The sequence below is a fragment of the Perissodus microlepis genome, chromosome 7 (assembly GCF_051167445.1).
Source record: "Perissodus microlepis isolate ML-2025 ecotype Zambia chromosome 7, ASM5116744v1, whole genome shotgun sequence".
In the NCBI taxonomy this organism is placed as follows: domain Eukaryota; kingdom Metazoa; phylum Chordata; class Actinopteri; order Cichliformes; family Cichlidae; genus Perissodus; species Perissodus microlepis.
The window spans coordinates 31415278-31438697 of NC_140467.1; the positions used below are offsets into that span (position 1 = coordinate 31415278).

At 38.7% G+C, this 23420-nt stretch overlaps 2 protein-coding genes across 10 annotated transcripts in view; one reads left to right on the forward strand and one right to left on the reverse strand.

The window, feature by feature from the left end:
* The window catches only part of LOC146383411 (uncharacterized), a 61010-nt gene extending 48245 nt beyond the window's left edge, over positions 1–12765 (forward strand). For all 8 annotated transcript variants that reach the window (XM_084934638.1, XM_084934639.1, XM_084934642.1 and 5 more), the window contains 12 exons: positions 379–437; positions 643–790; positions 892–996; positions 1448–1600; positions 2086–2253; positions 2381–2554; positions 8609–8698; positions 8797–8880; positions 9237–9355; positions 9468–9576; positions 10079–10242; positions 10434–12765. In XM_084934638.1, coding sequence (XP_084790764.1) covers positions 379–437; positions 643–790; positions 892–996; positions 1448–1600; positions 2086–2253; positions 2381–2554; positions 8609–8698; positions 8797–8880; positions 9237–9355; positions 9468–9576; positions 10079–10242; positions 10434–10545 — 1485 coding nt within the window. In that variant the 3' untranslated portion in view covers positions 10546–12765. The remainder of the gene's footprint in view (positions 1–378; positions 438–642; positions 791–891; positions 997–1447; positions 1601–2085; positions 2254–2380; positions 2555–8608; positions 8699–8796; positions 8881–9236; positions 9356–9467; positions 9577–10078; positions 10243–10433) is intronic.
* A 626-nt stretch (positions 12766–13391) lies between these two features.
* rab27b (RAB27B, member RAS oncogene family) overlaps positions 13392–23420 on the reverse strand; it is a 76956-nt gene continuing 66927 nt past the window's right edge. For both annotated transcript variants that reach the window (XM_084934646.1, XM_084934648.1), the window contains exon 6: positions 13392–20735. In XM_084934646.1, the coding sequence (XP_084790772.1) occupies positions 20549–20735 (187 nt within the window). In that variant the 3' untranslated portion in view covers positions 13392–20548. The remainder of the gene's footprint in view (positions 20736–23420) is intronic.

Sequence of the window (23420 nt, forward strand, 5' to 3'; positions counted from 1 at the left end):
AAGTGCCAGTTAGGCTCATTTAACTTTTATTTATCTTGTTGTGGGCCCTTTGCGCAGCCCTTTATCCTCTGTTTGAAGCAAGCCACTTTCCAACCCTTCCTTTCCCCCTTAAGTGGCTTTTTTCCTGATTGGCTGCCCCTCTTAAACAGAAGGTTTGAGGAGTAGGTGGGAGTCCATGAATCCCCTCTTCATGATGTCACAAATCTGTTGAATACTGTTCAGCACGAGTCTGATTTGGACCAGATTCACCAGATTTATCAGATTAATGAATCGGAGAGCACCAAACAGGACACAAAACAATCCACTGTGTGAGGAACATTTAGCTCCTGGCGGTTTGTAGAAAACTGGATTTTTGATGTGGTGTGTTGTCTCTTCCAGCGCAACCAGTTCCTGGAGGCAGAGAGTGTGGAGATGGAGAAGGAGAGGAACCAGATCAGGTCGGGCATGTGTTGTTTTTCTGTAGTTGTACTCGAAGTCAGCACACTGTTAGCTAACCGGGGGCCGTGTACTTATGACTTTAAAATTAAGCTTTTAGCCTCATGTTATTTCTTTCTTTTCTTTTTCTTTTTTAACTGTATTAAGTCTGTTTCAATTTGTTCTTGTCTAAACCCATAACAGTCTACTTACTGTCTGTCTGTGAAGGTTTGAGATGCGCGGCCTGCTGGTGAACAACGAGGACCTGCTGAGAACAAACACACAGCTGAACAACGAGCTGAAGCGGCTGAGGGAGCAGATGATAGAGATGGAGAGAGAGAATCAGTCCGTGGGGGAGCGGTTCAGAGAGATGGAGGTGTGACTTTTTTTTTTTTTTTTAAAGATAAAAGGATGCATAGAAGTGATTTGTAGTATTATAAATGTTTGGATGGGTGACACTTGTGTTGTGCTACGCAGATTGAGGTGAAGCAAGCCAGAGAGGTGATGGTGGAGGCCAACACTCAGGAGTACGCCTTCAACTTCCTTGAGCAGTCACTCAAAAATAGGATCCAGGATGCTGAGGTATGCAAAGTTAGATGGAAGCAGCTAAAATAATTTTTTTAAAAAAAAAGATCACATTAAAACCTGAGGAGGAACTCGCACCAAAATAATCTAGATAGATAAAAAGGCAAAGGAAAACTGGATTATGGGGTGTACCATATCTTTAAAGTGATTTCCACTCATCCAGATATCCAAAGATGTAATTTACAATTTCTTTGTATTTTTTTTTAACCACTTTCTCTAACTATGGTCACAGAGCAGGGAGGTGGGACTCGGGGTACACCCCTGTGTTACTCTTTAGTATAACACCTTAATGACATTCAGTGATAATCCAGTTTAGCCAGTATCCAGCTTGGTTTTATTTGTCAGTGAGGGACTAGATCATCTATGTTACTGCACATTCAGACCAGTAAGAGACACATTTTTCTCTTTTACAAAGACGCTGAACTATATGCATGTTTTTTGTTTTCAGGAAAATCTGGACAAGCAGACGCAACACGCTCAGACTCTGGCTGAGAAGTTGTGGCTGGCAGAGAGGCAGCTGGAAGACGTGGAGAGTGACAAAGAAAGCAAAGACAAGAAGCTGTCTGACCTCAGCAACACCATCCTCAGGCTGGAGACAGAGGTACGGACATAGTAGACACTGAGGCGATGAGCAGCCATCACCTCAGAATTAGATTTATTTAGAAATTCTCTCAAAAGAACCACATAAATTGTCATCACTGAAAAACCTGACAACCCAAAGCAGTGATTCCAAAGCATAAACTGCACCCCCTGGTGCAGCATCATTTACAGTAACATAAAGTATGTGCAGAAAAGGCTTTTAATTTTCTTTTCCTTTTTAAATGGAGTTGAAATTGCCATCAGATTTTTCAATCAAATTAAAAAAGCAGTACAAAGCATATTATTCTTCATTTCTCCAGCACTATGAGAGCAGTAAAATCTTTCTTGTGCCTCCATGTGGAAAAGGACTCTTAAATTAAAGCGAAAACATTTAAATGTGTTAACCAATTAGATCTTTAAGAAATGTTTGTAGTGAGAATGTGTGTTTTTTCTATTACTACAAATATAAACTGTATTAAACTGTAATAAGTTTATATCCATTTCCAGCTGGGTGAGGCCATGGCGGCATGCACTCAGGCTAACGCAGAGATGAACCTGCAGCAAAAGCTGCGTGAGGATGCCCAGATGAGGTTGGACGAGCTGGAGGAGTCCCTGCTGGAGAAGGAACAGGAAGTGCAGAAACTGCAGACCCTCGTGACCAAACTGCAGGGAGAGGTATGCTGTAGCGTTTGAGCTTCAGCTGTACTTTGAGACATAGTGGCCTAATAGAGAATAACAGCTGTGGAAACCTTTGGAGTACCCACAGCGTCAGGACCTGTGTGTTTTCTGTATGTGTGTGTAGGTCTCTGGTAAGCTGTTCGATAGAGAGCGTTCGCTGGAGGAGGAGATTCAGCTGAGAGAGAGGCTTCAGCTGCAATGTAAGCAGGCAGAAAGGACTGTGGACGACCTCACCATGGAGCTGCACAGCACGAACCAAACCAGAGACGACCTGGCCAAACAGCTCAAACTGGCTCAGGTACAGTAAATAGTCTGAGGCGAGGCAAGAGGGTTACACTGCATCTTTACACCAGATACTTTATTGAATGTGATCAAAGAAACAGTCAGACAGAAACATTTATAGGTTTTTGTATAAGATGATATTCACAACCTCAGCAAAACCATAGGGACCACCTAGCTGCCATGGATTGTTAGGCTCACAAATTTAAGTTTGAAAAATTCAGCCTTCAGCATCATAAAGGAATAATCTTGATTTCAGCTTTGATTTACCATCCATGTCAAAAATATTTGGTCATTGGAGGGAAATTGTCTTGAATTTGGGGCGACAGCTTTTAGGCATTGCTACTGTGCCTCCTTATTCAATTCAATTTTATTTATATAGCGCCAAATCACAACAAAAGTCGCCTCAAGGCGCTTCATAGATACAGAGAAAAACCCAACAATCATATGACCCCCTATGAGCAAGCACTTTGGCGACAGTGGGAAGGAAAAACTCCCTTTTAACAGGAAGAAACCTCCGGCAGAACCAGGCTCAGGGAGGGGCGGCCATCTGCTGCGACCGGTTGGGGTGAGAGAAGGAAGACAGGATAAAAGACATGCTGTGGAAGAGAGACAGAGATTAATAACAGATATGATTCAATGCAGAGAGGTCTATTAATACATAGTGAGTGAGAAAGGTGACTGGAAAGGAAAAACTCAATGCATCATGGGAATCCCCCGGCAGCCTACGTCTATTGCAGCATAACTAAGGGAGGATTCAGGGTCACCTGGTCCAGCCCTAACTATATGCTTTAGCAAAAAGGAAAGTTTTAAGCCTAATCTTAAAAGTAGAGATAGTTTCTGTCTCCCGAATCCAAACTGGAAGCTGGTTCCACAGAAGAGGGGCCTGAAAACTGAAGGCTCTGCCTCCCATTCTACTTTTAAATACTCTAGGAACAACAAGTAGGCCTGCAGAGCGAGAGCGAAGTGCTCTAATAGGGTGATATGGTACTACAAGGTCATTAAGATAAGATGGGGCCTGATTATTTAAGACCTTGTATGTGAGGAGCAGGATTTTGAATTCAATTCTGGACTTAACAGGAAGCCAATGAAGGGAAGCCAAAACAGGAGAAATATGCTCTCTCTTTCTAGTCCCTGTCAGTACTCTTGCTGCAGCATTTTGGATTAGCTGAAGGCTTTTCAGTGAGTTTTTTGGACATCCTGATAATAATGAATTACAGTAGTCCAGCCTGGAAGTAATAAATGCATGAACTAGTTTTTCAGCGTCACTCTGAGACAGGATATTTCTAATTTTAGAGATGTTGCGCAAATGGAAGAAAGCAGTCTTACATATTTGTTTAATATGTGCGCTGAAGGACATGTCCTGGTCAAAAATGACTCCAAGGTTCCTCACAGCGTTACTGGAGGCCAAGGTAATGCCATCCAGGGTATGAATCTGGTTAGATACCATATTTCTAAGATTTTCAGGGCCGAGTACAATAACCTCAGTTTTATCTGAATTAAGAAGCAGAAAGTTAGCGGCCATCCAGGTCTTTATGTCTTTAAGACATTCCTGCAGTTTAACTAATTGGTGTGTGTTATCTGGCTTCATGGACAGATAGAGCTGGGTGTCATCGGCATAGCAGTGAAAATGTATGCTATGTCTTCTAATGATGCTGCCTAAGGGAAGCATGTATAATGTAAACAGAATTGGTCCTAGCACTGAACCCTGTGGAACTCTATAATTAACCTCAGTGTGTGAAGAGGACTCTCCATTTACATGCACAAATTGGAGTCTATTAGATAGATATGATACAAACCACTGCAGTGCAGTACCTGTAATACCTACAGCATGTTCTAATCGCTCTAATAGGATATTATGGTCAACAGTATCGAACGCTGCACTGAGGTCTAGCAGGACAAGCACAGAGATGAGTCCACTGTCAGAGGCCATAAGAAGATCATTTGTAACCTTCACTAAAGCTGTTTCTGTGCTGTGATGAGCTCTGAAACCTGACTGAAACTCTTCAAATAAACCATTCCTCTGCAGATGATCTGTTAGCTGTTTGACAACTACTCTTTCAAGGATTTTTGATATGAAAGGAAGGTTGGAGATTGGCCTATAATTAGCTAAGACTGCTGGGTCTAGAGATGGCTTTTTGAGTAAAGGTTTAACCACAGCCAGCTTGAAGGCCTGTGGTACATAGCCGATTATTAGAGATAGGTTGATCATATTTAAGATCGAAGAATTAATTAATGGCAGGACTTCTTTGAGCAGTTTTGTAGGAATGGGTTCTAAAAGACACGTTGATGGTTTGGAGGAAGTAATTATTGAAGTTAACTCAGAAAGATCAATTGGAGAAAAAGAGTCTAACTTAACATCAATGGTACTAAGAGTAGCTGTAGATAATATTACATCTGTGGGATGATTACTGGTAATTTTTTCTCTAATGATAAAAATTTTATTTGTGAAGAAGTTCATGAAGTCATTACTAGTTAACGTTAAAGGGATGGTTGGCTCAACAGAGCTCTGACTGTTTGTCAGCCTGGCTACAGTGCTGAAGAGAAACCTGGGGTTGTTCTTATTTTCTTCAATCAGTGATGAATAGTAAGATGTTCTGGCTTTGCGGAGGGCTTTCTTATAAAGCAGCAAACTATTTCTCCAGGCTAAATGATGATCCTCTAAATTTGTGACACGCCATTTCCTCTCCAGAATACGAGTCATCTGCTTTAGGGTACGTGTTTGAGAATTATACCACGGAGTCAGGTACTTCTGATTAGAGACCTTAGTTTTCACTGGAGCTACAGTATCCAGAGTCGTACGTAGTGAGGAGGTGAAATTATTAACAAGATAATCGACCTCTGTTGGGGTAGCGTTCAGATAGCTGCTCTGCTCTGTGTTGGTACAGGGCATTGAAGATGATAACAGTGGGTGGATTATATTGTTAAACTTAGTTACAGCGCTTTCAGAAAGACATCTACTTTGATAAAATCTACTCTCCACCGCTGTGTAATCAATTATTGTAAATGTAAATGTTATCAGGAAATGATCAGACAGGAGAGGGTTTTCAGGAAACACTGTTAAATGTTCAGTTTCTATGCCATATGTTAAAACAAGATCTAGAGTGTGATTAAAGTGGTGGGTGGGTTCTTTTACATTTTGAGAGAAGCCAATTGAGTCTAATAACAGACTAAATGCCATGTTGAGGCTGTCATTTTTAGCATCTACATGGATGTTAAAATCACCCACAATAATTATTTTATTTGAGCTCAGAACTAAATTAGATATAAAGTCTGAGAAATCAGACAGAAACTCTGTAAGGCCCAGGTGGACGATAGATGATAACAAGTAAGACTGGTTTCTGAGTTTCACAGCTGGGGTGGACAATGTTAAGCATCAGGCTTTCAAATGAATTAAAAGTCTGTCCTGGTCTTTCATTAATTAATAGGCTGGTGTGAAAAATTGCTGCCACACCGCCCCCTCGGCCTGTGCTTCGAGGTTTCTGGTAGTTAGAATGACTCGGGGGTGTTGATTCATTTAAACTAACATAATCATCCTGCTGCAACCAGGTTTCTGTAAGGCAGAGTAAATCAATTTGTTGATCAATTATTAAGTCATGTACTAACAGAGACTTGGAGGAGAGAGACCTAATATTTAATAATCCACATTTCACTGTTTTACTCTTTGGTTCAGATGTGGATACTGTACTGTTCTTTCTTTGTAATTGTTTATGTATAAGTTGTTTGTTGCTGGTTTTTAGTTTGTTTTTTGTCTTTTTGGAAGCTGACACAGTCTCTATGGAGATGGGTTTTTGGGGGGGTAGCAGGAGGAGAGAAGCTGCAGAGAGGCGTGTAAGACTGCAACTCTGCTTCCTGGTCCCAACTCTGGATAGTCATATTTTGGGGGGTTTAATAAATTTGTCCATATTTCTAGAAATGAGAGCTGCTCCATCCAAAGTGGGATGGATGCCGTCTCTCCTAACAAGACCAGGTTTCCTCCAGAAGGTTTGCCAATTATCTATGAAGCCCACATCGTTTCTGGGACACCACTCAGACAGCCAGCAATTTAAGGAGAACATGCGGCTAAACATGTCACTCCTGGTCTGATTGGGGAGGGGACCAGAGAAAACTACAGAGTCCGACATTGTTTTAGCAAAGTTGCACATCGATTCAATATTGATTTTAGTGACCTCCGATTGGCGTAACCGGGTGTCATTACTGCCGACGTGAATTATGATTTTACTGAATTTACGTTTACCCTTAGCCAGCAGTTTTAAATTTCCTTCAATGTCGCCTGCTCTGGCCCCTGGAAGACAATTGACTATGGTTGCCGGTGTCTCTAGCTTCACATGTCTGAGAACAGAATCACCAATTACCAGAGTTTGACCCCCGGCGGGTGTGTCACCGAGTGGGGAAAAACGGTTAGACACATGAACGGGTTGGTGGTGTACCTGGGGCTTCTGTTTAGGACTATGCTTCCTCCTCACCGTGACCCAGCCGCCCTCTTTCCCCAGCTGCTTGGGGTCTGCCGGGGAACAGCTAGCGGGGCCTACGCTATCTTCGGCTGCACCAGCTACAGGGGCCTGGCTAGCTACGGGTGAATGAAGGGTGCGAAGCCGAGTCTCCAATTCAGTAATCCTGGCCTCCAGAGCTGCAAATATGCTACATTTGTTACAGATATCATTACTGCTAAAGGAGGCCGAGGAGTAACTAAACATCTGACACAATGAGCAAGAAAGTGCAGGAGGGACAGGTGAAGTAGCCATGGTGCTAACGAGTCGGCTACGAGCTAAGCTAAGCTAGCGAAACAGTACAGAGACAGTGAGTGAATACTTTGGCTATAAATTAGGTAGTGAGTACACAGAAAGTGTGCTTCGGATGAAGCACGTGAAGATTATACTATGAAAGAAGAATGTATTTAAAAGTTGTTAATTAAATTGCTAAGCAAATAAGCTACTCAGAAACACCACTGTGTTTGAGCAGGAACAGGAAGTGATACTCTACCGCAGAGCGAGCGAACACCAAGTGACAGCGCCCTTATTAACATTCGCCTGTGCCATGCTCTTTGGCGGGATGTTGTGGATCCTTGCAAGAGAAATGTGGCCTACACAACTCTAGTTTTCAGAAACTCAATTAGCTGAAGGTTTCTGTCTAATTTCAGATTTGGAAAAAAAAATCCCAACTCATATTCAGAGAATGTCACCCCCTGCCGTTGCTGTTTTTAGATTGGCCCTGTCATAGACAGCTATCTGTGTGGGCCAGACGACAGCCCACATTAGCCTCATTGACTCTTTATCTAATCATCATGTCTTGCCCTTCACCTTAATTTGCTGAATGAGTCAACAAACATTCATCATTTCAAGGGTAGAAAGCTAATTACCTGCTCAACAGCAGCACACTTTTCTTCAAGCTGTCAAACCGCTTCACATAAAATTATTTATTTTCAACACTGAAAGAGGAAGAAATGTGAGGGGAAATTTGATATTTTTTCCCTAATACCCTTACTTTGCATGTGGTGCCCACATTTAAAGCTTCAATAAAAACAGCTGCTAATCGTAGTGATTGTAGTTAATAATCAACAGGAAGAAAAGTCTGATTTTCAGCAGCAGATTAATACACATTTGGTTTGTCTAACTGATTCCAGATAAACTACCATATGCGTGTTTTATATACAGCATGTCAGGCTTTTATACACACATGTTAAGGTTACATCCATTGTTGGTTTTAGTCCTTTCTTGTGGTTTTGCTATCACCAAATTCCTGAACATTTCACCATATTTGGATCATGTGACATCCAAAGTGTCTTTGTGTGCATGACCTAATGAGTCAAACAGAGATGTCCACTTGAGTTAATCATTCATGCAAACCATCAGAGTTTGGGGTTAATGGGGTATTAATTATGCAAATCCCGTTTAGCAATCAGCATGCTACAGTGATTCCATAATCCTGTACATACGTCACGTCACCATTTCTGAAGATGCTTAATCTGTTCCGTTTTCAAAAATAACCCGAGTGTCAGACATTTTAAAGAGTGACCTCACAGGCTGTTTGAGAGGGATTCAGATCAGAAGTTTACTTATTTTTAAACTTTCAGGAGAAGCTAATCGACCTAGAGAGCGATCTGGAGGAGCTGCATGACAGCGAGCAGAGATGGGCCGCCAAGCAAAAGAGAGCCATCGATCAGGTAGATGCACTGGGAACAGGAAGCGTATCAACTGAAAACTATTCGTATAGAACTGATTTGATTGGTTATTGACACTCTTTTTGTGTTTTGACCTCCAGACCGAGCAGCTGCAGCTGAAGCTGATTCAGGAGAAAGATTTGAACGAGCAGCTGGAAGTTGAGAAAGTGTCAATGGAAAGACAGGTAATCTGTGTGGGCTTATTTCTAGTCTTTTTATGCATGTGATAAGTGTTTGGGCCTTAAATTCAGAAGCCAATATTATATTATATGCATTTCAATAGAATATATTTACTTTTTCTGTGCACCATTCTCATTTGCCATTTTGTGAAAATTAAGCAGAACATTTCATAGATAAAACAAAAACTTGCCATCACTTTGTGGACAAAAAGACGAATCAGATCTTATTAGTGTCATTTCTAAAAGAAACACTTATAGCTGCCATGATTTCCTTGTATTTAGACATTTTTATACACAAAACAATGTAAATAAAAGGAGACTTTTTTCTGTGTTTTGAGTACTAATAAAGTGTGTTTGTGTAGCTGCGTCAGCTTCGTCTGGAGGTGGAGGAACTGCGGAGCAACAGAGTACAGGAGGATGTCATCTCTAAGACGGAGATCAGAGTCAAGGAACTGGAGAACTCACTGAGGGTTGAGGAGAGGTCAGTTAAAGATCTTCTCTGTGACCGTGGACAGCCTGCAGACTTTGCAGGAGTACCTGCACATGTTAAATGGCTTTTTGCTGTTACACTACAAGTGTGTGTTTCTGTGCAGGAACAAAGCAACTCTGACAAACACCAACAGTAAGCTGGAGAGGAAGATCAACGAGCTGAGTGATCAGATGGAGGAGGAGCACCGGATAGCTACTGAACAGAAAGACCTGGTAATACAGACACACATTTGTACAAACCTATAAAACAGCATTTCTGTCTCAGACACCCCCAAGTGGAAAGTGTGTGTTAGCTGAAATATCCAAAGCTTCAATACTACTAATTCTTAAATCACCGATTATTATTATTATTATTATTATTATCATCATCATCATCATCTGCAGTAATTTCCATCCTTCTACTACTTTATTTTTACTAACCTTATATTGTATTTTAAGTTATAACTTAACTTCAACTAGTTTTTTCTCTCTGGGATCTACTCACTATTTGGATGTATATTTGATTTCCTTTTATGAACATTGTTTCTATGATTATCTAAAAAAAAAAAAAAACTTCCCCCGCACTCTTTTTCCTTTTCTAATGGGACGTATTTGTATGGTGAATTGTTGACTGATTGACCCACATAATGGATTAATAAACTGTGCAAAAGTGGCAAATGTTTTTATGTCGTGTACACTAACCAGATGATCTGATAATCTGTGATCTGTTCTCCAGATGACCCAGAGGATCCGCTCTCTGAAGCGCCAGCTGAATGAGGCCGAGGAGGAGGCAAGCAGGAAGGAGGCACAGTACCGGCACACCCAGAGAGAGCTGACTGAGGAGAGGGAGACAACCAGCCGCCTACAGAAGCAGCTGCTTGACCAACACCTGCAGACCAAGTATGAACTGTACTGCATGCATGCATATGGACTGTTGATAGCTCATAATGCATAACAGCTACTTGACACTTGCATTTTCTTTCATGATTTCTCACCTTGCAGATTTCGTTTTTTTAACCTCCTTACATATGTTTACGTACCCTCTCATAATTTTGATGGCAAACTAATAAAGCTTCATCTGTATCCCTCAGGCGTAAGGAGACCATGACAATCCGTCAGACTCTGGATAACCTGAGGTTGGACCTGAGTGACGATGACGATGATCTGACACTGGAACATAGTACAAATGTCACCAAAGTCTAAAAACCCCCTCACTCTAAATTCCGTCAGTGGGAACCGTGTATAACCAAATGAGAAGATTTCTTTTTCCTTCCAGGCTTTATTGTTTGTTTGTTTTTAAACAGGAAATGTCTACAGGATAGTCACTCTTTAATACCATCAGGAAAATTACATTTCTGAAAATCTGAAAGGACAAAACAATCCTGCATGTAAATGCACCACAAGTCCTGTACTTTACTGTGTTAGCGCTGTTGTGCTAAAAGCTGAAATGCATTTTTTTCCCTTTACATGCTCTCCGTGTGTGCTAAAGTGTGATTCTCTGCCCACATTTTAAATGTTAATTCAAAGGGTAGTAACTCTTGTTTGTCTTACCTGGGAGTGGCCCAGTGAAAACCATTCCTCAAGCGTCTCCTATAAAGCTTGTGGACTTGATCGCCCTCTTCTGTTGATCAGGGAGAAATTCAACCATGTAAAGTGAACAACAGAATCACCTGGTGGACTTTCTGCCTCCCTGTTCTCCTTAAAGCCACAATCTGCTCGTTTGCCAAAGAAAATAAACCTACAGGAGTTTGCTGCAGAGACATGTTGACACTTATACTGCAAAAGATGTAACTGCTGTGACACCACCCACCTATCATTCAGAGAAGTCACACCCTTAAACAAACTTGCTTTAAATTTTAATAAGTTATGCAAGTTGCAAGTTATGCAAAAAAAAAGTTTTAAACTCATTTCTGAGGGAAAGCCAGTCCCAAATGGCCATTTGAGGAAATATTATTGTTTAGAGTTCTGACATAATAGGGATTTGATTAAGGTGTAGTTTTGAATCCATTTGTTCCACCCAACTACTCAAGTCTTTTAGAATGAGCTTTAAACCAGTAAATGTTCTAAATTATCCAGGTGCACAAATGTTCTAAAGACTTCTGGTGATGATGGGAAAGGACTTTTTCAGTTCAGATCTCAGAACGCAAATAATGATTCAAAGAATCAGAGCTCTCCAATCTCTCAGCTTTTGTATTATTTGATGGCTCTTTAATGGCAGTTCTTTCCTAAAGAGGGTTTTTCTACATTCATACATGCAGTATTTGGATTTTGACATATTAGAAGAAATAGCAAGATAAATCTGGTACATGTGAGGGATCTTTAAGTAACTGTGTAATTCAAATCAAAGCCCATTAAGCAATTATTTATATGAAGTGTGTGTGTTATGTTTGAGATTTTCTTTTTTTTAATCATGTCTTAGTGGGGAAAAGTTTTTATTTTATAGAAAAAAAATACAGGAGGACTTCAGAGTTGAGTTTTGGGTATTTTGGGGGGTTTGCTGCTGTATAGATATGACCTATTGCGCCTCCTGCATGTTGTACCTGTACATGAGATAAGCTTCAAGGCTAAGATTTATTTCAAAAAGAGGACAAAAGGAGTGAGGCGTTTACTCTGGTCATTTTTAAACATGTAAAAATGTGTTGTATTGAGGAGGGAACAAAGATTACGTATGCAGAAATGAGTTGGATTCACAAAAGAAAATCCTTTTTTCCTAGGATTACCTCAACTACTTTCTAATTTATATAAAAAGTCAAGATTCTGTTATGAGACAGGAAATCAGAACTTTAACACAATGTTTCTTTTGCACACTAGCTGAAAAATTACAACATTCTGATCTCGTAACTTACCTTTGTAATTTTATAGTAATGCATTTTTTTCTTTTGTGAATGCAATCTTCATTCATGTATGTTTTCTGATTTTAGTTTAATATTCTGCATAATTTTATTTGGAGGATAGTTGTTTTGTTTTTAAGAAAACCAAGCATTCAGACAAAAACAAACTAGATTGTTGAATTAAAATCAAGAGTGGAATATTAAGCATATTTGACAGTCATTCTCAGATATCGGTAATATGCAAAAAGTAGTTTGAAGGATGTCTGTTAGAAATATATTAAAAGCTAATATTCACACAGTTTTAATTCCCTGCTATGTTTACATTTTTTAATGTTTTTAGCTTGTTTGGAAAGAGGAGTTTAAATCACAAGTTTTGTCTAAGTTGCTGTATCTACTGCATTTTTTTTTTTCCTCGTAGCAAAAGAAAAAGAGGGTATCTACAGAAATGTAAAAAGAAACTAAATATGCTGACTTATTTTTGTAACTATACTTCACATGGTTCCACTATTCTTGGGTATTTATTTTTCCACATTTTCTCTTTTGGTGAGAAGTTTCTTACTACAAGATAAAATAAATTCTTCTGCACTGTGAATTTGAGTTGTTCTTTTTTTGCGCTGTTTTTGAGAAGTAAATGACTTTATGGCCTTTTCTGGGGAGAAGTTACTAAAAATATAACCAACTGCACAATAACAGAGCTCAGGATTAAATTTGATGTAATGTTGTTCTGCATTAGTCAATGAAATACAAAAAACTATACTTTTGTCAACATGCTTTTCAAATATAAAATACATAGAAAAAAAACCCTATTAGCCTGCTACTAACCAACATTTTATTTTCATGTAGCTGACTTCAAATATGCTTTGTCACATTTTCTATTTTGTGTAGGTAATAAGTAAAGTGGCCAATGTTTTTAAACAGTTAAATATTAATTACACATTTATTAGCACTGAATTACAAGAGCTAATGTAATGTTGAAAAAACAAAAAACAAAAAAACCCTGAATGGTAGGTTCTGCCATTGCATGATTTACCATTATGAAGCTACAGATTGCAAGGTTGCTGGTACAGTTTTAGAAATCTTGTAAGTCTTGTAACATTTTCTTTATAGGCTAGACATTTCTATGCTTATAAGTGACGAAAGAAAGAAAATTTGTATCAATTAACCTAGCATGACTACACACAAGCAGAAGTACAAAACAAAGACAAAAACATCAGAAAGTTATTATAGTACTAAGTTCATTTTTAATCAGCTCTCAAGTTGCAAAGTCAATCAATCTATAACAAATGCTTCGGCTAGATAAAATGCAAACAACTGACAAAGATACTCATCAATACATACACGTTCAGTTCCGGCTTATTACACTCTCAAAACCTTTTTGCTTTTTGTTTGTTTGTTCCTTTTTACATTTTATAACTGTTACAAACAAAACTAGCATCGGTGTCAAAGGCAACACAAGTAAAATCATGACAAAAGAAAATGAATCACAAAAAAAAAAATTCTCAAAGTTTTGGTCAAATGTTCAGGCAGGTTTGGTTATTTCACCATAAAATCTTGATTTTGGTCTGATAGTCAACACCACGGCAGGGCATTCCTGTCCAGAAGATTCAATGACTGGACTGACTTTGGGTTTTGTTTTGTTTGTTGTTGTGAGGAACAAGATTTTCCTGAAATGGAAGCAGCATTGAGTATTGCATAAGAATAACACAACTATTTTCCTAAGTCAAAGAATTATCACATTATATTTTTTGCTTTTTGTGATTACTACTGACTCAGAACAGGACCTACTTTGCGCCACAGTCACATAGGGGTTGCATTTAAAACTAACTTTGTGACAAATATATTGTCCGTTTATGAGAACACAATACAGGAAATTGTGTAATTGTTCTTTTTGTATGCTTTTGTTCACTCATGTAGGCAATTTGCCAAAAAAGACAATGCACAACAGACAAGGTTAAAGATCACTGGGCGCATTATGGTCTTTAGATATTATAACAATATGTGACACAGCACACGAAACAGCCAAGCAATCAGGAACAGCAAGACTTTCCAATATTTCACGTTTGCTATCTTAACTTGACTGTCTGCAACTATCTCTGAAAACTATGTTGGGGAAAAAAGTCATTCACTGAACAGTTTCTGATGAATAAGCAGCAAATAAACAATGCACTACTTTGCTGAAAATCCTCGTCCAGCAGACCCCTGCTCATTTTAGCCACACACTCTTTGGGTATGTAACCTAACCCAGGGAGTGAATGAAATGTGCCACCTTAATGATGCTGACAGCTTTTCTGTACCTGGCCTGTGGTGACACTGCTCTGCCGAGTGTGGTGAGAACAGTTTCTTGTGAACCTAGTGGAGTTTTTGAATTCAGGTTAATGATTTCCGAAAGAGTATATATCCATCAAAGTCATACAAACTACATGAAAAGATTGATACATGAAATCTATTTTCAAACATCAACTTGGAGGAACATTTTAAACTTTAGCTGGATTATGCTGCATCACACACTGTTATAATTTATCAAGCTTTGGAGCACTTCTGAAAGTTTTATTTTTTTTCATGGGGAAAGAGATGTGTTTAAAAAAAAAACAAAAGGCAGAAAATGTAAACTTAGTAGAATAAGTACAGTCAAGACAGTCACATTCCCACAGGCAAAATTCAGAGAAGTGTATATAATAGGCCAATCACGTCTGCTTCCACAAGATAAAAATGCATATATATAAGTTTAATTCGTGAGCAATTTATCAAGGAAACTAAAATATTAACATAAATGTGCAATGATAAATGTATTTGCAACTACCTCCTCCAGACAGAAACACCACACCGTGGTTGGTATCAGATACCTTTATAATGCATCTTAGCTGACTATAAGATGGCGGTGGCCATCTGTATCAAGTCGCAGCTGACATGTCGGGAAAAAAAAAAAAAGAAAAGAAGCAAAACAAAAGCAAACAAACCAAAAAAACAAACAAAAAAAAAACTGGATAAAACCAACAAATGTTTTGCAGCTCCTGCATCAGAAACACTGAACAGGTCAATCCATTCTCATACTGTCAAACATGCTGACAGTGCAACAAACACACAGGCATCAATACACACATTGAAAACTGAACGAACGAGTACAAACCGCAGGCATCAGAGAGAATTCACACACAGGAGATCCAAAAATAAAAGCTCTTAGAGGTACTTAGATTGATTTGTTGTTTTGATAAATCTGACATACACAAAAAACCCAAAACATCTGACTTCTGTTCTCTTTTGCCTCTGATTTATAATCTATAATCAATAATGCATTAAAATATTCAGTAGCTCACAAACTTTACAGAGGATCAGACAGAAGAGTTATTATAACAGGCACAACATGACCGCAAACAGTGTAAACTTTCAAAGTGAATTCAAAAACAACACTTAAGACACAATAGGTTCATGGAGAAAATGACGGTCAAAAACAGCAAGAAATGGACGGAAGATTAAAAAAAAAAAAAAAAAAAAAGGTGGTGGTGGTGGTGGGGGGACTGAAATGAAGACATGACGAGCAACATTGGAAGAAGGGTTCAGGTGAAAACCGACAATTTCTCCTAGAAGATTGTCACAATTAAAGGCATTGGTTGAGGAAAATTCTTGCCCATTTGGAGATGTGTTCAGATCTCAAATACAAAGACTTTTAGTGTTAATCTGTTTGACCCGAGCTGCGATTTTGACATTGTAAAGTTAATCAATATTGAAGCAATTTCCCTAACTTTATTAGTCCTAATAAGTTGCATGTCATCTAGTTAAAGTAGTTAAGCAACTGCATGTCATGTTTTGCCTCATAATTCATTTTCATCAACTTCTTTCAACAAAAACTTGGCATGACTATGTTAAAAACTGACACTCACAGAGAACTCACAATTATGCAGCATGGTACGGAGCTTTTTAGCCTCTTTCAGCTTTAGTTTTGGTTTTACGGCACGTTTACTACCCGGTTTGGTCTTGCTGCTCTGGCCAGCCCAAACAATTTCACCAAACGGCAGACAGGCAAAAAACAAAGACACAAACATTAAACAGCCACAAATCCAGTATGGAGGAGACTCAACCAGAGCTGAGAGGAAGGCGAACAATGGAGTAAAGAATTACAACTCCTGTCTACATGCGCTAGGTGTGTAATCTGGCTACTGACTGCTAACATGCAAGGACTGCCACTCGATCTTCTGCCCTCTAGTGGCTAAACGATAGATTTCTGCTAAAACATCACTGCTTTATGAATAAAAGGTGGGCCAGAGTAAACTAATAACCACACATTTACTTAGTTCGTTTTACTGAGGTTTCTCTTCCAACTATACTTTTAGACATAAGTGGCTTGTACGTTATAACTATTTTACCCATACAAACAACGTCTGCATAATTTACAACCAAAATAAAAGAAAACATACACAATGCTGCAAACCAGCCTACAGAAAGACAGAATTTTCTGCCAAGTAACTGGGAGACATCAGAGTCAACGCTTCATACTATCAGCAAATTATTGTTGAACATCTAAAAATCAAATATACTGTAAGTAGCACTTAAATATGGCGCTGAAATCAGTTGTTGGCAAATGAATATGTTTAGCTGTCAAGAAAACTAAAGTAACAAATATTTATTTGAAAAAAATGTTATTTATTTATTTAACACACTGTCAGATTGAATTTGTGGTTAAAATTTTAAGCTATATGCACTTGTTTCTTTGCTTGTTATAGTGTTATGTGTATGTATTTATTGTAACTTCTGCTGCCCTGTTGGCCAGGTCTCTCATGAAAGAGATTTTAATCTTAATGAGATGTTTACCTAAATGAATAAAGGAAAATGATAATAAATATACTTCTTCCTAATGACCCATTTGTTAAGCCCTGGTCTTTGATTTGCTTTGAATGACAGCCTACAGTAAACCCAGCACGCTACAGCTATACTCCCCCACAAGTTGGAACAGCTTTGAACTTTCTCAGCTGGTTCACTGATGCACAAAAATCAACATTTATCAGCAGCCAATCAAATCTTTTTTTCCTCAATATTCTTTGATCACATAAGGTGTTATTTGATTTATGGAAAACTGTGAGCTGCACTTTAAACACACACACACAAAAAAAAAAAAAAAAAAAAAAATCACTGACTCAAAGATGAAATTGACATTTTAATATAGTGGATTTTGTAATTACCATCTAAATACATGCCACTGTTGTCGTGTTTCAGGTGTTAGGTCCTGGTGCAAAAACATAGGCTTTTCCTGTCCTCAGCGAGTTAAAAGGTTGTGATCAAGTATAAAAAAAAAACAAAAAAAAAAACAAGCCAAAAATAAAAAATAAATGCAAAACTGTAGAGGCTTCAGAAATACTTCACTTTTTACACGCTTCCTGATTAATCTAAAGTTAATAACACAGTGACAACATGTTTTTGCCCAATAAAAAAAAAAAAATTTTGGAAGAAAACCCATCTACTGAGTGCTTCTACCACAGGCTGAGACATCCAGTCATCTTTCAGCAAACCATGAATCAATGAACTAAAGAACAGAGCCATTGCAATGCTGGAAAAGCTTCAGGGCAAGTCACTGTTGGTTCTTAAGTGGCCAAGCCAAAATTTTAATCCATTAGAACATCTTTTGAGAGGCACAAAGAAGACACTTCCCATCCAATCTGATGACGCTTGAAGATGCAGATTAGCTCGGATGAATTGGATAAACCACCCAAATCCAGGTTGAAGAGATTTAACCAAGACAACTCAAAGCTGAAATTAGTAAAACCAACGTTTCTGGATTTTTTGTTTTTATGCTTTGAGCACAAAAATACTAAAACAATGAAAAAGTAAATCAATATAAAAGCAGCTTCTTAAATTAAATTAAATTAGATGAAGTAACACAGGAACGTGGGATTTAAAGAACAGAACAAAAACAGGACAACAGAAATAACTACATATGTCTCACATGTACTGTAAAATAAATAACTGGTCAACATATAATCTAACATTAGTCATGGACAGAATTGGAGCCCAGAGCCATATTGGAGTTTCTCTGATTATCTGATGTAAAGATGTGAAAAAGTCAAAATCAAAAATCAGCTGCACTGAAGATCTCATGTCACCTGATAAAGCTAATTCTGCATTTTACTCCCATTCTATGCTGTTATTATTATTTTTGTGATTAGAAAGGATTTTATTCAGAGAGCTTGGATGTTGATTTGTTGCTGTTTTTTTGTTTACGACATGTTTTGCTCTCTGGAAAGACAACTTTATTTTGAGCTTTTTAAGTAAATGGTAGAAAGTTACAATGACAATGTGCCTCCCGAACAACTAACAGCACAGCTGGACCGTCTCCAACAAGGTCTGCCTGACTACAGTGGAATAATGCTTCAAAGGTCAAGGCAGTAGGTCCCTTTGGAACAACACATCTATGCTGGTAAACACTATTAAAATAATCAATACGCAATTTTTTTTCCTTTATTGCACATGTGTCATGCTATACCCATACAAGTCCTATAATAAAGATGTCATTCTTTCCAAAGGCCAACAATGGGCTGAGATTTCTGTTTCTGTAGAAGTAAAGAAAACGGCCCTCTGTCTGCATGTCTGTCAACATTTTGCTACCGAGTTTATCAGGTCAGTTGCTCATTTCGGGTCACACCGTCTAAAACGTTAAGTTTATTTTGTATATTCTGGTCAATCTGTATGTCAGAAAGGAGGATTATCCAGGATATGCTCACTATGGCTTACTTTGGCTCCACTACATCTGGTTTCACAAATGCCAAAATCACTCATTTTGAGGCTTCAAAACAAGTAGCTATGCCCATCTTTTATAGTGTTGATGGCATCAGCCATCTGAAAAAACTGTCTCTTAATTAATACTTTGGAAATGGAAACAAATATATAAAATCTAGCCAGAAAAACGTTTCTAATGATATTAGGAATCCTTAGCAGACTAGGATATATCTAAACTTATCAAATGCTAATATTTGATATGAGAAGGTGGAAAATGCCAGTGTTTGTGGTCTTCTACTTCAGTGAAAACCTCAAGTTTGCCATGTAAAACCAGGTGATGTGGCTTAACAAAAAATTAAATGAAAAACGTTAAAGTTGGTAGAACACTGAAAAAACAAACAAACAAAAAAAAAACAACTGACAATGTAGGAGTGTTTAAATAGATTTTTTCTGATTGTGGTCAGAAAGTAAACGTTAAGAATCACCAACCAAGTAGGAGCCAGTAGGAACATGATACATCATCTGCTTGGATGGTGCTCACTACCAAGCTAGCAGACGGCATCATTTTTAAAATATTGATGTCACATGCTGTATGCTGTTTGGTTGTTTTTGTGTGGTAAATTTGTGTCTTCATTGTAAAAGAATGAAATATAATATATGGTCACAAACAATTGAGGTCAAATGCTATACCCTTTATTAAGTGTGCAACTTTCTATAATCTATATAGGACAATACTACCTGTAAACAAAATTAGTGACAATGGAAAAAAAGTACATGTTTCTGATACCATACTGCATGAGAGGGTACTATCTGATGTTACCTAGAGAAAGAAACAAAAGAAGCCAGCAGTGGGTGATTTTATTTTATGTTATGCTGCACTATAAATTTTTATTTTATTAACAAAAAGAAAAAGCATTTTGCATTTTTTAGCAAATGTCTGCCATGTCTAAACCTGACAAAAAAAATGTAAAAATCAAAAAGTTACTAAATGTGGCTCATATGGGTACAGCATAGGACACTTTGTGAAACGGGGAGAAAAAACAATTATAAATAACAGAGGAATTAAACCATATCAGTCACACAATTTCTCACTGTGATCCAGGAGCAAACACTTTAGGAGAGGACCAATACTGATTAAAAACAAAGTTAAATCCCCCTCATTTTGCAGTCATGAATAGATAGATCAACATAAAAAGAGTCCAAATTAAACTTTTAAATGCATTTTTTTGACTGTTTAGGTCCGTTAAATCATTCAAAGCACTTGCGAGCAGTTAAATTGGGAGCGTGCAGAGCCTATTCCCAGGGTGCATGTTTTTAACTAGGCACATTATGCGTCTGACAGTGATGAAACTGTCCCCTCCTGTTTAATTTCCTCCTAAAGGCAGACCAACAGAGACTGTATTACCGTAAGACTCCATTAGAGGGGGATAGAGTTCTTTCATTGTCAGAATGACATTAGGGAGGACAAGTAAGCATAAAGGGAGGAAAAGAACCAAAATAGGAGAACATGGCTAAATGTTAGCTTTAAAGAGCACAGGGGTGATGAAACGATGAAGAGACATGCTATCAAAAATGACAAGGATAAAGTAAACAGAGGAAGGAATGTGGTGAGAAGAAGGACAGACGACAGAGCAGCACTGACTGGTTGTTGTCCTGTATCGCCTCTTCATCTAACATGCACATTTCTTAGCAATCGGCTGTGCATCACCAAGCTTTGTGGCCCCGTTCCCATTGGCAGGCTCGGCAGGGGGTTTGTCGACGCACTGCTCCATCCTCTTCATGACCAGGTCCAACAGCGTTAGAACCGCCTTGTCCACATCTGCTCCTGTCGCTGCACTCGTCTCAAAGTACGGGATCCTGCAAAGAACAAATCTGCAACTTAAACCAATGTTTTTCCAAATGCACCTCACTTGCTCACTTTCCCTTACTTTGTATTTGTGTTATTTTCAACCATCATGAATTTAAAAAAATATATTTTTTAAACTGGTCAAAAGGCTGAGGAAGATTTTGAAGTATAACCTGTGGACTATGCATTTTGCATTGAGTAAATTAATGAGCTAAAATAATGTGAATACTGAGTATACCAAGCATGTATTCAGTGATAAGTTCTTGTACTTGTAACCATATGGTAGAAAAGTGCAGGTGTGAAGACTGAATCAACTTTAAAGACCCATCAATCTGCTAACTGTCTGAAACAGGACCAATCCAGAGAGACAGTGTCGTTCAGAAGCATCTGATCAACAGAACTTTACAGGAATAAATTCTAGGCTGGACAACAGAACTGCAGAAAGTCTAGTTTGCAATTCTAGATATCTGCTAACTGTGATATGCATTAAAAAACTTGAAGTGTGTGCTTTACATATGATAATGTTTGGCTTATTGTCAGTTTATTATGGGCATCTGCAGGAGATGTCATGTGTTACTGTATCCCTAAGTATGTTTAACAACTTCAGGTGGTTAACCAAAGCTGGAAAACACTTGAAGGCTTGAAGTGGTTAGTTTAACCATCTATACGAGCACATTTAGGATCTGCAATTTTTGCTATACTTGCATCAACAAAGCTTTTTAGGTTTACTCGTTTATGTCAGAACTTACTTATATTACTTCCGTGAGCAAAACTTTGTGGGTTTTTACCTCATCTAACAGGAAGTCGTCTGTTGTTACAGAAAAACCATGTACCATCTATTCATAAACATGCAATGTTGATAATCATAATAATCCTAACAATGATATTCTATAAAAGAAAATTATCAATGCTAACAAAATAAAGTATTTATATCAATCATACATGATGTACAAAAGTGAGTGTTGTTTTCGGCCAAAGCCCCACATGTTTCTGATCCACATTAATGTTATTGTAATGCAATAGAGCAGAACAGAGGTGTAAAACAGGTGGTTATTACAAGATATATATGAGATATGGAGTTATGCAACATCAAAAATCACTATTTCGGGGTCACGTGATGCGTCGAGCTGAGCAGACGTGAGTTTAGGAGCTCTGCACTGGACAGCTGTAAAATATTGGTATTTTAGCTCATCTTTGCCAACAAGTTGCCTCGAATATCTATATAATGTCTCTAGACAAGTTTTTCGCACACCCTGGATCAAGCAAAAAGAGAGAAATGGGCAAACGAGGAGTCAAAGCGAAAGCTAGCAGTGACCTGGTAGCTAGCAATTGCCCCGAAAAGGAGACCATGTGCGACGCTGAGGATGCACTAAGTACACTGCGGGATGACGTGATTGTGGACAAGGTGACTTCTAACATATCCAAGTATATGGATATCAAGATATCCGAAGTCATAAAGCCAATAAACGAGCTCACTGAGAAATTCGACAATCTGATAGAAAGAATGGAAACAGTGGAGCAGCGGGTCTCGGACTTGGAAGATGTCACGGCTACAAATGAGCCACGTATTGCCGCTCTCGAGACCCAGCTTAAGAAGGCCATGGAGCGTCTGGAAAGCTTTGAGAATCAGAGCCGGCGGCAGAACGTGAGGATTGTCGGGTTAAAGGAAGGCGCGGAGGGCAGAGCACCAGTGGACTTTTTAAAAAAATGGATACCAGAAGTCCTGGGCCTTCAACAGGGTGCCATTACAGTCGATAGAGCCCATCGCACTGGACCACCTATGAGGCTTACCGGCACGGAGGGACCGCGTGCAGTACTGGTCCGGCTTCATTACTACACCGATACACAGAGGATTCTCCAGGCTGCCAGGGCTAAAGGTACCGTAAACACAGAGGCAGGAAAAGTATCCTTCTATCAGGATTTCTCCGCCGAGGTGGCTCGAAAGAGAAAGGAGTCGGCGAATGCGCGTAAAGCTCTCCGAGAGGCGGGGATCAAATATTCCTTCCTTTATCCAGCCATCCTTAAAAGTATTTAACCCCGATGGCACCAGCATCTCCCTCGCGACCACCCAGGACGTCAAGGACTATGTGAGCAAATTGCCAAGACCTAAATAAACTGTTGGTGCACGACAGTGTCATTGTAACGTAAGTTACAAACTCGAGGCTTACAGCACTACAGTATTGATAACGAGCTAAGGTATAGAGTATACTTTGATTTTTGACATACACTCCAGTGCAGGGATGTTACGCGTTTGTAGCCCCCCACAGCTGTACTTTAGAGTAGGGTACATCTAGATGTGTAATTTATTTTTTGTTATTTTGTGTTATTTGTGTTGGGGAGGGTTGAGGTTTCCAGGCTTTGTGTTCAGGTTTTGCTGGGAACCAGTGTTCTTGTTTTATGCTCAATTATTTTGGTTAATAGGCTCAGACTGGTCAAATGTAGATTTGGTCAAATATGTAAACAGCACAATATATATATTACTTTTCCTATATGTCAGTTAAGATAAGTACTTGGAATGTTAAAGGGTCCAACAATGTGGTGAAAAAAAAGTCCATTTTAAATTCTCTGAAGAAAGATTTGACTCACATTGCTTTTTTGCAAGAAACCCATCTGACAGATGATGAACACAGAAAATACTGTAGAGAATGGGTTGGTCAAATTTTTTTCTCATCCTACTCCACAAATAAAAGTATGGA